Source organism: Cebus imitator, unplaced genomic scaffold, assembly GCF_001604975.1.
Source record: "Cebus imitator isolate Cc_AM_T3 unplaced genomic scaffold, Cebus_imitator-1.0 Scaffold441, whole genome shotgun sequence".
Taxonomy (NCBI): Eukaryota; Metazoa; Chordata; class Mammalia; order Primates; family Cebidae; genus Cebus; species Cebus imitator.
The window spans coordinates 116,058-127,621 of NW_016107756.1; the positions used below are offsets into that span (position 1 = coordinate 116,058).

The following is an 11,564-nucleotide window of genomic DNA, read 5'->3' on the forward strand; positions in this document are numbered from 1 at the left end:
TTCATCTATGTCCCTGCAAATGACATGAACTCATCCTTTCTTTATGGCTGCATAGTATTCCATGGTGTATATGTGCCACATTTTCTTTATCTAGTCTATCATTGATGGGCATTTGGGTTGGTTCCAAGTCTTTGTTATTGTAAAAAGTGCCACAGTGAACATACATGTGCATGTGTCTTTATAATGTAACAATTTATAATCCTTTTGGTATATATCCAGTAATGGGATTGCTGGGTCAAATGGAATTTCTATTTCTAGATCTTGAGGAATTGCCACACTGTCTTCCACAATGGTTAAACTAATTTACTCTCCCACCAACAGTGTAAAAGTGTTCCTATTTCTCCAGATCCTCTCCAGCATCTGTCTCCAGATTTTTTAATGATCACCATTCTAACTGGCATGAGATGGTATCTCAACGTGGTTTTGATTTTCATTTCTCTAAAGACCAGTGATGATGAGCATTTGTTCATGTGTTTTTTTGCCACATAAATGTCTTCTTTTGAAAAGTGTCTGTTCGTATCTTTTGCCCACTTTTTGATGGGTTGGTATTTTTTGTTGTATATCTGTTTTAGTTCTTTGTAGATTCTGGATATTAACCCTTTGTTAGATGGGTAGCTTGCTGAAATTTTTTCCCATTTTGTTGATTACTGGTTCACTCTAACGATTGTTTCTTTTGCTGTGCAGAAGCTCTTAAGTTTAATTAGATCTCATTTGTCAGTTTTGGCTTTTGTTGCCATTGCTTTTGGTGTTTTAGTCATGAAGTCCTTGCCTATGCCTATGTCCTGAATGATATTGCCTAGGTTTTCTTCTGGGGTCTTTATAGTGTTAGTTCTTATGTTTAACTCTTTAATCCATCTGGAGTTAATTTTTGTATAAGGTGTAAGGAAGGGGTCCAGTTTCAGCCTTCAGCACATGGCTAGCCAGTTTTCCCAACACCACTTATTAAATAGGGAATCCTTTCCCCGTTGCTTGTTTTTGTCCAGTTTGTCAAAGATCAGATGGTGGTAGATGTGTGGCGTTACTTCCAAGGCCACTGTTCTGTTCCATTGGTATATGTCTTTGTTTTGGTACCAGCACCATGCTGTTTTGATTACTGTAGCCTTGTAGTATAGTTTGAAGTCAGGTAGAATGATGCCTCCAGCTTTGTTCTTTTTGCTTAGAATTGTCTTGGCTATGCAGGCTCTTTTTTGGTTCCATATGAAGTTTAAGGTGGTTTTTTCCAGTTCTGTGAAGAAGGTCACTGTAGCTTGATGGGGATAGCATTGAATCTATAAATTACTTTGGGCAGTATGGCCATTTTCATGATATTGATTCTTCCTAACCATGAGCATGGAATGTTTTTCCATCTGTTTGTGTCCTCTCTTATTTCCTTGAGCAGTGGTTTGTAGTTCTCCTTGAAGAGGTCCTTCACGTCCTTTGTTAGTTGTATTCCTAGGTATTTTATTCTGATAGCAATTATGAATGGGAGTTTGCTCATGATTTGGCTCTCTGTTTGTCTGTTATTGGTGTATAGGAATGCTTGTGATTTTTGCACATTGATTTTGTATCCTGAGACTTTGCTGAAGTTGCTTATCAGTTTCAGGAGATTTTGGGCTGAGATGATGGGGTCTTCTAGATATACAATCATGTCGTCTGCAAATAGAGACAATTTGACTTCCTCCTTTCCTATTTGAATACCCTTTATTTCTTTTTCTTGCCTGAATGCTCTGGCTAGAACTTCCAATACTATGTTGAATAGGAATGGTGAGAAAGGGCACCCTAGTGCAGTGCCAGTTTTCAAAGGAAATGCTTCCAGTTTTTGCCCATTCAGTATAATATTGGTTACAGGTTTGTCATAAATAGCTTTTATTATTTTGAGATATGTTCCATTGATACCTAGTTTATTAAGAGTTTTTAGCATAAAGGGCTGTTGAATTTTATCGAAGGCCTTCTCTGCATCTATTGAGATAATCATGTGTTTTTTGTCTTTGGTTCTGTTTATGTGATTCATTACATTTATAGATTTGTGTATATTGAACTAGCCTTGCATCTCCAGGGTGAATCCTACTTGATGATGATGGATAAGCTTTTTGATGTGCTGTTGCAATCAGTTTGCCAGTATTTTATTGAAGATTTTTGCATCGATGTTCATCATGGATATTGGCCTGAAATTTTCTTTTTTAGTTGTGTCTCTGCCAGGTTTTGGTATGAAGATGATGTTGGTCTCATAAAATGAGTTAGGGAGGATTCCCTGTTTTTGTATTGTTTGGAATAGTTTCAACAGGAATGGTACCAGCTCCTCTTTGTATGTGTGGTAGAATTTGGCTGTGAACCTATCTGGACCTGGGTTTTTTTGGTTGGTAGGCTATTAATTGCTGCCTCAATGTCAGACCTTGTTATTGGTCTATTCAGGGATTCAACTTCTTCCTGGTTTAGTCTTGGAAGGGTGTAAGTGTCTAGGAATTTATCCAAATCCCCAGTCATTTACAGTGTCATTGGTTTCCTTCTGCCGTCAGGAAAAGTTCCAAATTCCTTATCATGGAATATAAACACCCATGTTCATTTGGTTCTTGTCAAGTTCCTCAGGCATATCTCTCACCACTTACTGTATTCTGCCCTTTGTTCTAGCATCCAGCCAAACTGAACTGCACAGAAGTCCACGGTGCTCTTCCTTCACCTCCAGCTCTTTGCGCTTGCTTCTTGGCTGTGCCAATCTGTTTTTCGTGTCTTCAGGCATCCACTAACCATGCCTCCACCAAAAAGCCTACAGTATCGAGTCAAAACTGGGATAGGTGTCCCTCCTATGTTCTAATAGTGCCCTGTTTTATACGTGTCAGGGTGTCTATGACTTGGCATGGAAACTGCCTATTTATCTATTTTTTAAGGTTATAGCATATGATTGCTGAGGGGCGGACTGTATATCTTGATCTTGTAACTCCAGGGCTTATCGTAGTCTAGTACCATAGCACATGGTTGTTGAGTAAATGAGTGAAGAATGAGAAAACCAGAAGCTGTGATACTCAACCGCAATGATCATTAATTCAGTGTGCAACTATCGGCAAATTATTATCTAATAATAACTTAGCATTGTAGTCATATGTCTTTTTTATTCTTATTAACACTGAAAAAGTTCTCAACTCTTTTTTACTGACTTAACACTTGTTACCTATGAAGTATATAGAATGTAATTCTTTGGCCAGGAATGTTGGCTCACGCCTGTAGTCACAGCACTTTGGGAGGCTGAGGCGGGCAGATCACTGGTGCCCAGAAGTTTGAGATCAACCTGGGCAAAATGACAAAACCCTGACCCTACATAAAATACAAAAACTTGCAAGGTGCAGTGGCTCATGCCTGTAGTTCCAAGTACTTGGGGTTGAGGTGGGAAAATTGCATAAGCCTGGGAGGAAGAGACTGCAGTGACCTGTGATCACACCAGGGCACTCCAGCACAGGTGAAAGAGCAAGACCCTGTCTTGAAATAGATAATAATAATAATAATATGATTCTTTTTCTTTTCAGCTGCTGCTAAATGTGAACCTGGATCCCATATAGCTTCTCTTCTAGGATTTGCACATGAGGCAATTGTGAAGCAAGAATCAGTTTTGGAAGCAGCAAAAGAATATGCACAGATTGTGAACAGAAAGTACATGATCTGAAAGATAAGGCAATTTTATTTCTAGGCTGTTCACTTGATATTTTGTTTCCCATTAAATATATGATGTGAACATTTTTATTAAAGGAAAATATTTCATATTATGCATGTCTGATCAGAATTTATGTAGTATTTAAAAAAATGTTTCTTGGCCTCTTCAGCTAACTTTTCAGTGGATTTTACAAATGAAAATCAGTATTGAATTTTACATACTCAAACTGCCCAAATGTTAGCTGTTTAAACAGCCAAATAATCAAGTTGCCATTAATACTTTTGTGGAATCAACTGATGGTTTGTGTTTTATAATTTTTATCTTTATGTATATTGATAGATTTAAGTTTCGATAGGTGTCATTTTGGTATACTGGTACCATGGACATTGTCCATGTTCAGATGTATTATGATTGTTATAGTGCAATCAAACTTATATAATTTTAATTTTAAGCACTGATTTATATGGACCTTTCCTTGTGGACAAATAAGGTTTGCCTAAGGCTTTTTGCTTTTTCTATTTATTTTTTCATTTCTTTATTTGATTAACTTTTGGGAAACAGTCTTAAAATTGGAGAAAAGTTCTAGATTTTAGGAAAAATAACTTTAGCCCTGGGGAGCATTTGAGAGTAAATTGCTGACATTACGCCATCACATCTGATATCTTTAGTAGGTATTCCTGCAAGCTAGGACATTTAATATAACTACTTCATAATCAGAAAGTTACCATGAATACATTCGATCATTTAATTCTCAGTTTCTTTTCAAGTTTTGTTAATTGTCTACAATGTTCTTCGTAGTTGTCATGACTCTCTCAGTCTGGAACAGTTCCTCAGTTTTTCTTTGACCTTTATGACCTTAAGTCTTTTGAAGAGTAAAGTTCAGTAATACAGAATGTCCCTCCATTGGATTTCTCTAAGTTTTTATTATGACAAGATTTAGATGAAACTTTTCTTTGGCAAGAGTATCACAGAAGTGATCCCATGATCTTCTTACTGCGTTCTGTCAGGTGACCTGCAATTATTATTTTTTATTTCCATCTTTTATTTTAAGTTCAGGGGTACATGTGCAATATGTGCAGGTTTGTTACATATGTAATCTGTAACATGGTGGTTTTCTGCACAGATCATCCCATCATGTAGGTATTAATAATAGCCCAGCATCCACTAGCTATTCTTCATGATGCCAGTCAAACCCACGTGAGACACCATCTCACACCAGTCAGAATGGCTATTATTAAAAGGTAAAAAAGTAACAGATGCTGGCAAGGTTATGGAGAAAAGGGAATGCCTATGCACTTCTCGTGGGAATTTAAACTTGCTTAGTCATTGTGGAAAGTGGTTTGTCAATTTCTGAAAGAACTTAAAACAAAATTGCCATTTGACCCAGCAGTCCCATTATTGAGCATATACAAACCCAAAGGAATATTAATCATTCTACCGTAAAGACACATGCATGCATATGTTCACACAGCATTATTCACAATGGCAAAGACATTAGATCAACCTAAATGCCCATGGTTGGTAGAGTGGATCAGGAAAATGTGGTACATGCACACCGTGGAATACTACCCAGACACTGAAAAGACTGAAATTGTGTCCTTTGTATCAACATGGTTGCAGCTGGAAGCCATTATTCTAAACAAACTAATGCAGAAACAGAAAACCAAATACTACATGTTCTCATTTATAAGTGGAAGCTAAACATTGCTTATATATGGACACAAAGAAGGAAACAGCAAACACCATGGTCCACTTGAGGTGGAAGGTAGGAGGAGGGTGAGGATTGAAAAACTATTGGGTACTATGCTTATTAGCTGGTGACAAAAAGTAACTTGTACACAAAACTCCCATGACACACAATTTACCTATATAGCAAACCTGCACATATACTCCTGAACCTAAAATAAAAGTGAACAAAAAGTAACCTAGATAAAATAAGCTTTTAAGAAAATCGTAAGGAAGAGGGCATCTATTTATTGTTCCGTGTTGTACTTATTGATACCATAAGCTTACATCATCTGTTTCCAAGATGAAGAATTATCTGAAATGGTGAGCAACCACAGCTGTCGGCCTCAGTGTGTGGTGCATATCGAGCAATTCAACTTTTCCTTGTATTGTCATAACTTTACTTCTTGGGAGCCCTTTGGTATGACTCATGGGACTTCAAGTGATTTCCATGGTGTTATTTAAGGTTTATAATATTATGCTAAACAGTGAAAAATATGTGAGAACCACAAGAGACCACTTTTTACTGTGAAAGGCAGTTTACTGGAGAGACTTATTTAAATTTTTACAAACTAGACTTTATTCTTTAGAGCATTTCGAGTTTCCCAGAACAGAAATCCTGAGGGCTCTAGGGTCCTTTGAAAAGGTGTGCAGTGCAGCCTTTAACAGTCTTGGTTCCTGCACTCCATCAGGAGGGGAAGAAGCTGTAGCCAAGTGTCATGAAGAGCTGGCTCAGAAGTTCAAGGAAACAAAACATATTTCTGTACATCCCATCAGCACCAGCAGCAGCTTATCACAGCTATGGGAACTATATGATGGATCCAGTGTTCAAAGACATTGAAGAGAGCATAATAAATATTTACTTTATGACTCAGTATATTGAGTTTCATGAATCAGAAACAAGAAGTCAAGATTCTGAGATGACAGTAGGTGTTATGATGAAAACTGAAACCAAGGACTTCCATCATGTTTTATTCATGTGAGGAATTGAAAAACTAAATGAAGAGATCCCAGGAACACTTCTTTAATATCTAACAAAGTACTGCAAGGCATTTCATCAACTTATTGTGGCCGTCGGGTCCGAAAATGCCAATTATTCTGACAGTGTGGAGTTACAGAACAATGAGAAATGTGAATTACATCAATCCAGGACTTGATCTCTGAGGCATGACAAGAAACCTCCTTGATGGAAGGGCCATGTGTCACATTTCAGATGACACGAACCCCACAGGACATTGCAAGCTTAGCAGAAGCTATTATTAAATGTAAAGGGAAGAATTACCCAGAAATCTATATAGATCAGGGGACAATATTGATTTCTGATATTAAGCATACTTTTTTTTTTTTTTTTTTTTTGAGATGGGGTCTCACTCTGTTGCCCAGGCTGGAGTGCAGTGGCACAATCTTGGCTCACTGCAGTCTCCGCCTCCTGGGTTCAAGCAATTCCCCTGCCTCAGCCTCACAAGTAGCAGGGACTACAGGTGCACACCCCCATGCCCATCCAATTTTTTGCATTTTAGTAGAGATGGGGTTTCACCATGTTGGCCAGGATGGTCTCTATCTCCTGACCTGGTGATCTGCCCGCCTCTGCCCCCCAAAGTGCTGGGATTATAGGCGTGAGCCACCGCGCCCAGCCAGGCATACTTTCTTACTGAAATGGTGTGTGACAACAACTTCACAAGGGCAACCAGAACCCTGAGGTATTCATTCTATACACCTCAGATGTCTACAATGAAGTAAAGATGAAAGCTGAGACAGAAAGACAGAAACTCACACTGCTCGATGACCAATTTTTGGAAGTTGAGACTGAAAAAATGTGCACCCACCCAGAAGATAATTTTTCTGTTAGTACCTTTAGCTGTAATTGTGGCAATACTTTTTTGAGCTGATAACACAATGGGGAAACATAAATCACGGGCACTGGACTTCAGCGGTACAGTAATAGCCATCTGCAAGGTCATTTAAGAAGACTGGTGATCACATTGCCACATTTTCCTGTGTGGTGTCATCAGAGTTCTTAACTCCTGACATCATGTGCTTTCACAGCAAGATGTTTCTAGTACTTAGAAATGGACCTTGCACTTCATACTTCATAAGAGCTTGAGACATTCCCACTCAGAGATATCACCAAATGACAAACATCTCTCTATGCCTGCTATATTCTTCCCCCAGCAAGGAGGATTCATTCTAGGTGAAGTGCTGTCCTTGGCTACTAAGGAAGTGTTCTGGGGATGCCATGATTCTCTCAGCCTCCCTGGGCATATGGCTTTCAAAGTAGGACACTGCCAGGCATTCATTTTACTGCCACCTTTAGAGAAACTCATCAAAGAAACACTCTGACCCTCTTCGCCTCTGAGACGTTGGTGTGAAAAGAGAGGTACAAGATTACACACAAGATACAGCCAAACAGTTTTAAACTTTCCAAAAGTTTTATTTATATATACAGTTTTTCTTCCTGAAAATTTCAGGCAATTTTGATCAATATTCAGTTGGCATGCTAAAACTAGCATTTCTACGTGAACATGACTTGTGTGTGTGCACATGCATGTGTTAGTAAGCATTCCCTATGTTAACTAATTTTATTGCTGAAGGCTAAATCTAAAATGTTTAAGTAAAATTAAACAACTCCTCACTGATGAAAAAGGAAGGATTGTTAAATTTCACACTCTCCAATTATTACAATCATTGTTGATTTCTTATTTGAATGCAGAATTCCACTGAGAATAAATTAGTAGTAGAAATTATTCCTAAATACAAAAAAAAAAAAATGTGAATAATTGACTCAATTGTGTTTCCAAAGAAAGGAGGGGAATTTGTTTAATTAGCAGAGATTCTCATCCCTTATTGTTGATTGGCTAGTGTTACACAACAAATATGGTGGTGAATAATTGCACAGTTAAAATAAGCATGCAGATTTTTAAATTAAATGCAACGAGAATCAGAGGCAAAGCCTTTAAAAGCATGGCCCAGTTCTAAAGTTCTTTAGTACTATGCTATACCACATCCAACAACAGTTAAGGGTTCACTCTATGACAGGTACTACATTAAATCTTAGCAGACTTCACGAGAGCCCTATATGATAATATGCTTCAGTTTTGTGAGTTTGGCTGCATTTACTAGTCTTGAATTTTCTAGGGTATACTAAGCTCATATTAGTCCAGGGGCCCAAGGATATATAGACTTCATGGTAGAACTAAGAATAATGTCAACCACAGGAGACTGTGGTGTGGCATTGATTTTGAAATCATTTTTTCTTGATTTTTCTTCACCTTTTAATAGTTTTGTGAGTTTTTCTTTTTTGAAATTTCTGTGGGTACATAGTAAGCACACAAATGTATATATTTATGGGATACAGAACATGTTTTGATATAGTTATGCAATGTGAAATAAGCACATCATGAAGAACGGGGTATCCATCTCCTCTAGCATTTATCCTTTGAATTACAAACCAATTATATTTTAAAAGTTATTTAAACATATACAATTATTATTGACTGTCGTCACCTTATTGCACTATGAAATAGATCTTATGTGTTCTTTCTACTTTTTTGTATCCATTAACCATCCCTAGCTCCCCTCAGTTGACCCCTCTATCTTCCCAGCCTCTGATAACTATCCTTCCACTCTCTATGTCCATGAGTTCAGTTGATTTGAGTTTTAGATCCCACAAATAAGTGAGAACACATGATGTTTGTCTTCTATGCCTGGCTTATTTCACTTAACATTATGATCTCCACTTCCATCTGTGTTATTGCAAATGACTGGATCTCATTTTTTATGGCTGAATGATCCTTCATTGTTTATATGTATCACATTGTCTTTATCTGTTTGTCTGTTGAGGGACACTTAGATTGCTTCCAAATCCTAGCTATTGTAAACATTGCTGCAACAAACATAGGAGTGCAGATACCTCCTTGTTATGCTGATTTTATTTATTCTAGGTATATACCGAGCAATGGGACTGCTGGATTATGTGGTAGCTCAGTTTTTAGTTTTTTTGGGGAACTGCTCTCTGTAGTGGTTGCCCTAATTTACGTTGCCACCAACAATGTGTGAGGGTTTCCTTTTCTCCACGTCCTTGCCAGCATTTGGTATTGCCTGTCTTATTAGAAATTTTTTCTTAGAGTTGTTTGAGTTCCTTAAATATTCTGGTTATTAATTCCTTGTGAAAGGGGTAGTTTGCAAATATTTTCTCCCATTCCGTGGGTTGTCTCTTTACTTTGTTGATTTTATACTTTGCTCTGCAGAAGATTTCTAACTTGATGTGATCTCATTTGTTTACTTTGGTTGTCTGTGCCTGTGGGGATATTGCTCAAGGAATCTTTTCCCAGACCAAATGTTACGGAGATTTTCTCCAATGCTTTCTTGTAGTGGTTTCATAGTTTGTGATATTAGATTTAAGTATTTAATTTATTTTCATTTGATTTTTGTAGATGGTGATAGACAGGGGTCTGGTTTCATTCTTTTGTGTAAGGATATCCGGTTTTCTCAGCATCATTTATTTGAAGAGACTGTCTTCTCCCCAGTGTATGTTCTTGGCACCTTTGTCAAAAATGAATTCACTGTAGGTGTATGGATATGTTTCTCGGCTCTCTATTCTTGTTTTATTGGACTGTGTGTCTGTTTTTATGCCAGTACCATGCTGTTTTGGTTATTCTAGCTCTGTAGTAGTATTTGAAGCCAGGTAATGTGATTCCTTCAGTTTTGCCCTTTTTGCTTAGCATAGTTTTGGCTATTCTGAGTCTTTTATGGTTCATCATAAATTTTAGGATTATTTTTTCTTTCTGTGAAGAATGTCATTAGTATTTTGAGATGGATTGCACTGAATAAGTAGAATAGATATTTTAACAATATGGATTCATCCAATCCATGAACATGGAATACTTTTCCTTTCTTTGGTGTCTTCTTCAGTTTCCTTCATCATTGTTTTATAAAGTTTTCCTTATAGAGATCCTTCACTTCTTTTGGTTAAATTAATTTCCAGGCATTTACTTTCATATGTGGCTGTTGTAAATAGGGTTACTTTTTAAATTTCTTTTTCAGATTGTTCACTGACTTTTGGCATATACAAATGCTACTGATTTTTTTTTTTTTAAGATGGGGTTTCACCATGATGGCCAGGCTGGTTTTGAACTCCTGACCTCAGGTGATCCACCCACCTCAGCCTCTCAAAGTGCTAGGATTACAGGCATGAGCCACCGCGCCCGGGTGCTACTGATTTTTGTATGTTGATTTTGTATTCTGTAACTTTACTGAATTTGTTTATCAGTTCTAACAGTTTTCTTGTGGAGACCTTAGGTTTTTCTAATATAAGATTATATCATCAGCAAACAAGGATCATTTGACTTCTTTCTTTCTTATTTGGATGCTGCTTATTATTTTCTCTTGTCTAATTGCTTTAGCTGGGACTTCCAGTACTGTGTTGAACAACAGTGTTGACCATGTGCATCTTTGTTGTGTTTCACATCTTAGAAGAAACGCTTTTTCAGTTTTTCTCCATTCACTATGATACTATCTGTGGATCTGTCTTACATGGCCTTCGTTATGCTGAGATATGCTCTTTCTATATCAAGTTTTTTGAGGGTGTTTATTATGAAGCAATGGTGAATTTTACCAAATTCTTTTTCACCATCCATTGAAATGATCATTTGGTTTTTATTCTTCATTTTGTTGATATGATGTATCATGTTGATTGATCTGCATATGCTGAACCATCCTTGCATCTAAGGGATAAATCCCACTTGGTCATGATGGATGATCTTTCTGGTTTGCTAGTATTTTGTTGAGGATTTTTGTGTCAATATTCATCACAGAAGTTGGTCTGTAGTTTTTCTTTTTTGGATGTATTTTTGTCTGGTTTTGGTATCAGGGTAGTACTGGCCTCCTAGAATGAGTCTGGAAGTATTCCTTCTTCCTCTGTTTTTTGAAATAGTATGAGCAGGATTGGTGTTCTTTTTTAAATGTTTGGTGGAATTCAGCAGTGAATTTATCAGGTCCTGGGCTTTTCTTTACTGGAAAACTTTTCATTATGGCTTCAATCTTGTTACTTGTTATTGGTTTGTTCAGCTTTTGGATTTCATCCTGATTCAATCTTGTCATGTTGTATGTGCCCAGCAATTTGTCCATTTCTTCTAGATTTTCCAATTTATTGGCATATAGTTTCTTGTAATAGCCACTAAGAGCCTTTAAATTTCCACAGTATCAGTTATAGTGTCTC

The 11,564-nt window shown here is 37.3% G+C and overlaps 1 protein-coding gene across 1 annotated transcript in view; it reads left to right on the forward strand.

Annotated features, from left to right (window-relative positions):
- Nucleotides 1-3,838, forward strand: part of CCDC144A (coiled-coil domain containing 144A) — a 50,278-nt gene extending 46,440 nt beyond the window's left edge. The window contains 1 exon segment of the mRNA XM_037732099.1: nt 3,498-3,838. Coding sequence (XP_037588027.1) covers nt 3,498-3,634 — 137 coding nt within the window. The 3' untranslated portion in view covers nt 3,635-3,838.
- Nucleotides 3,839-11,564: the final 7,726 nt, after the last annotated feature.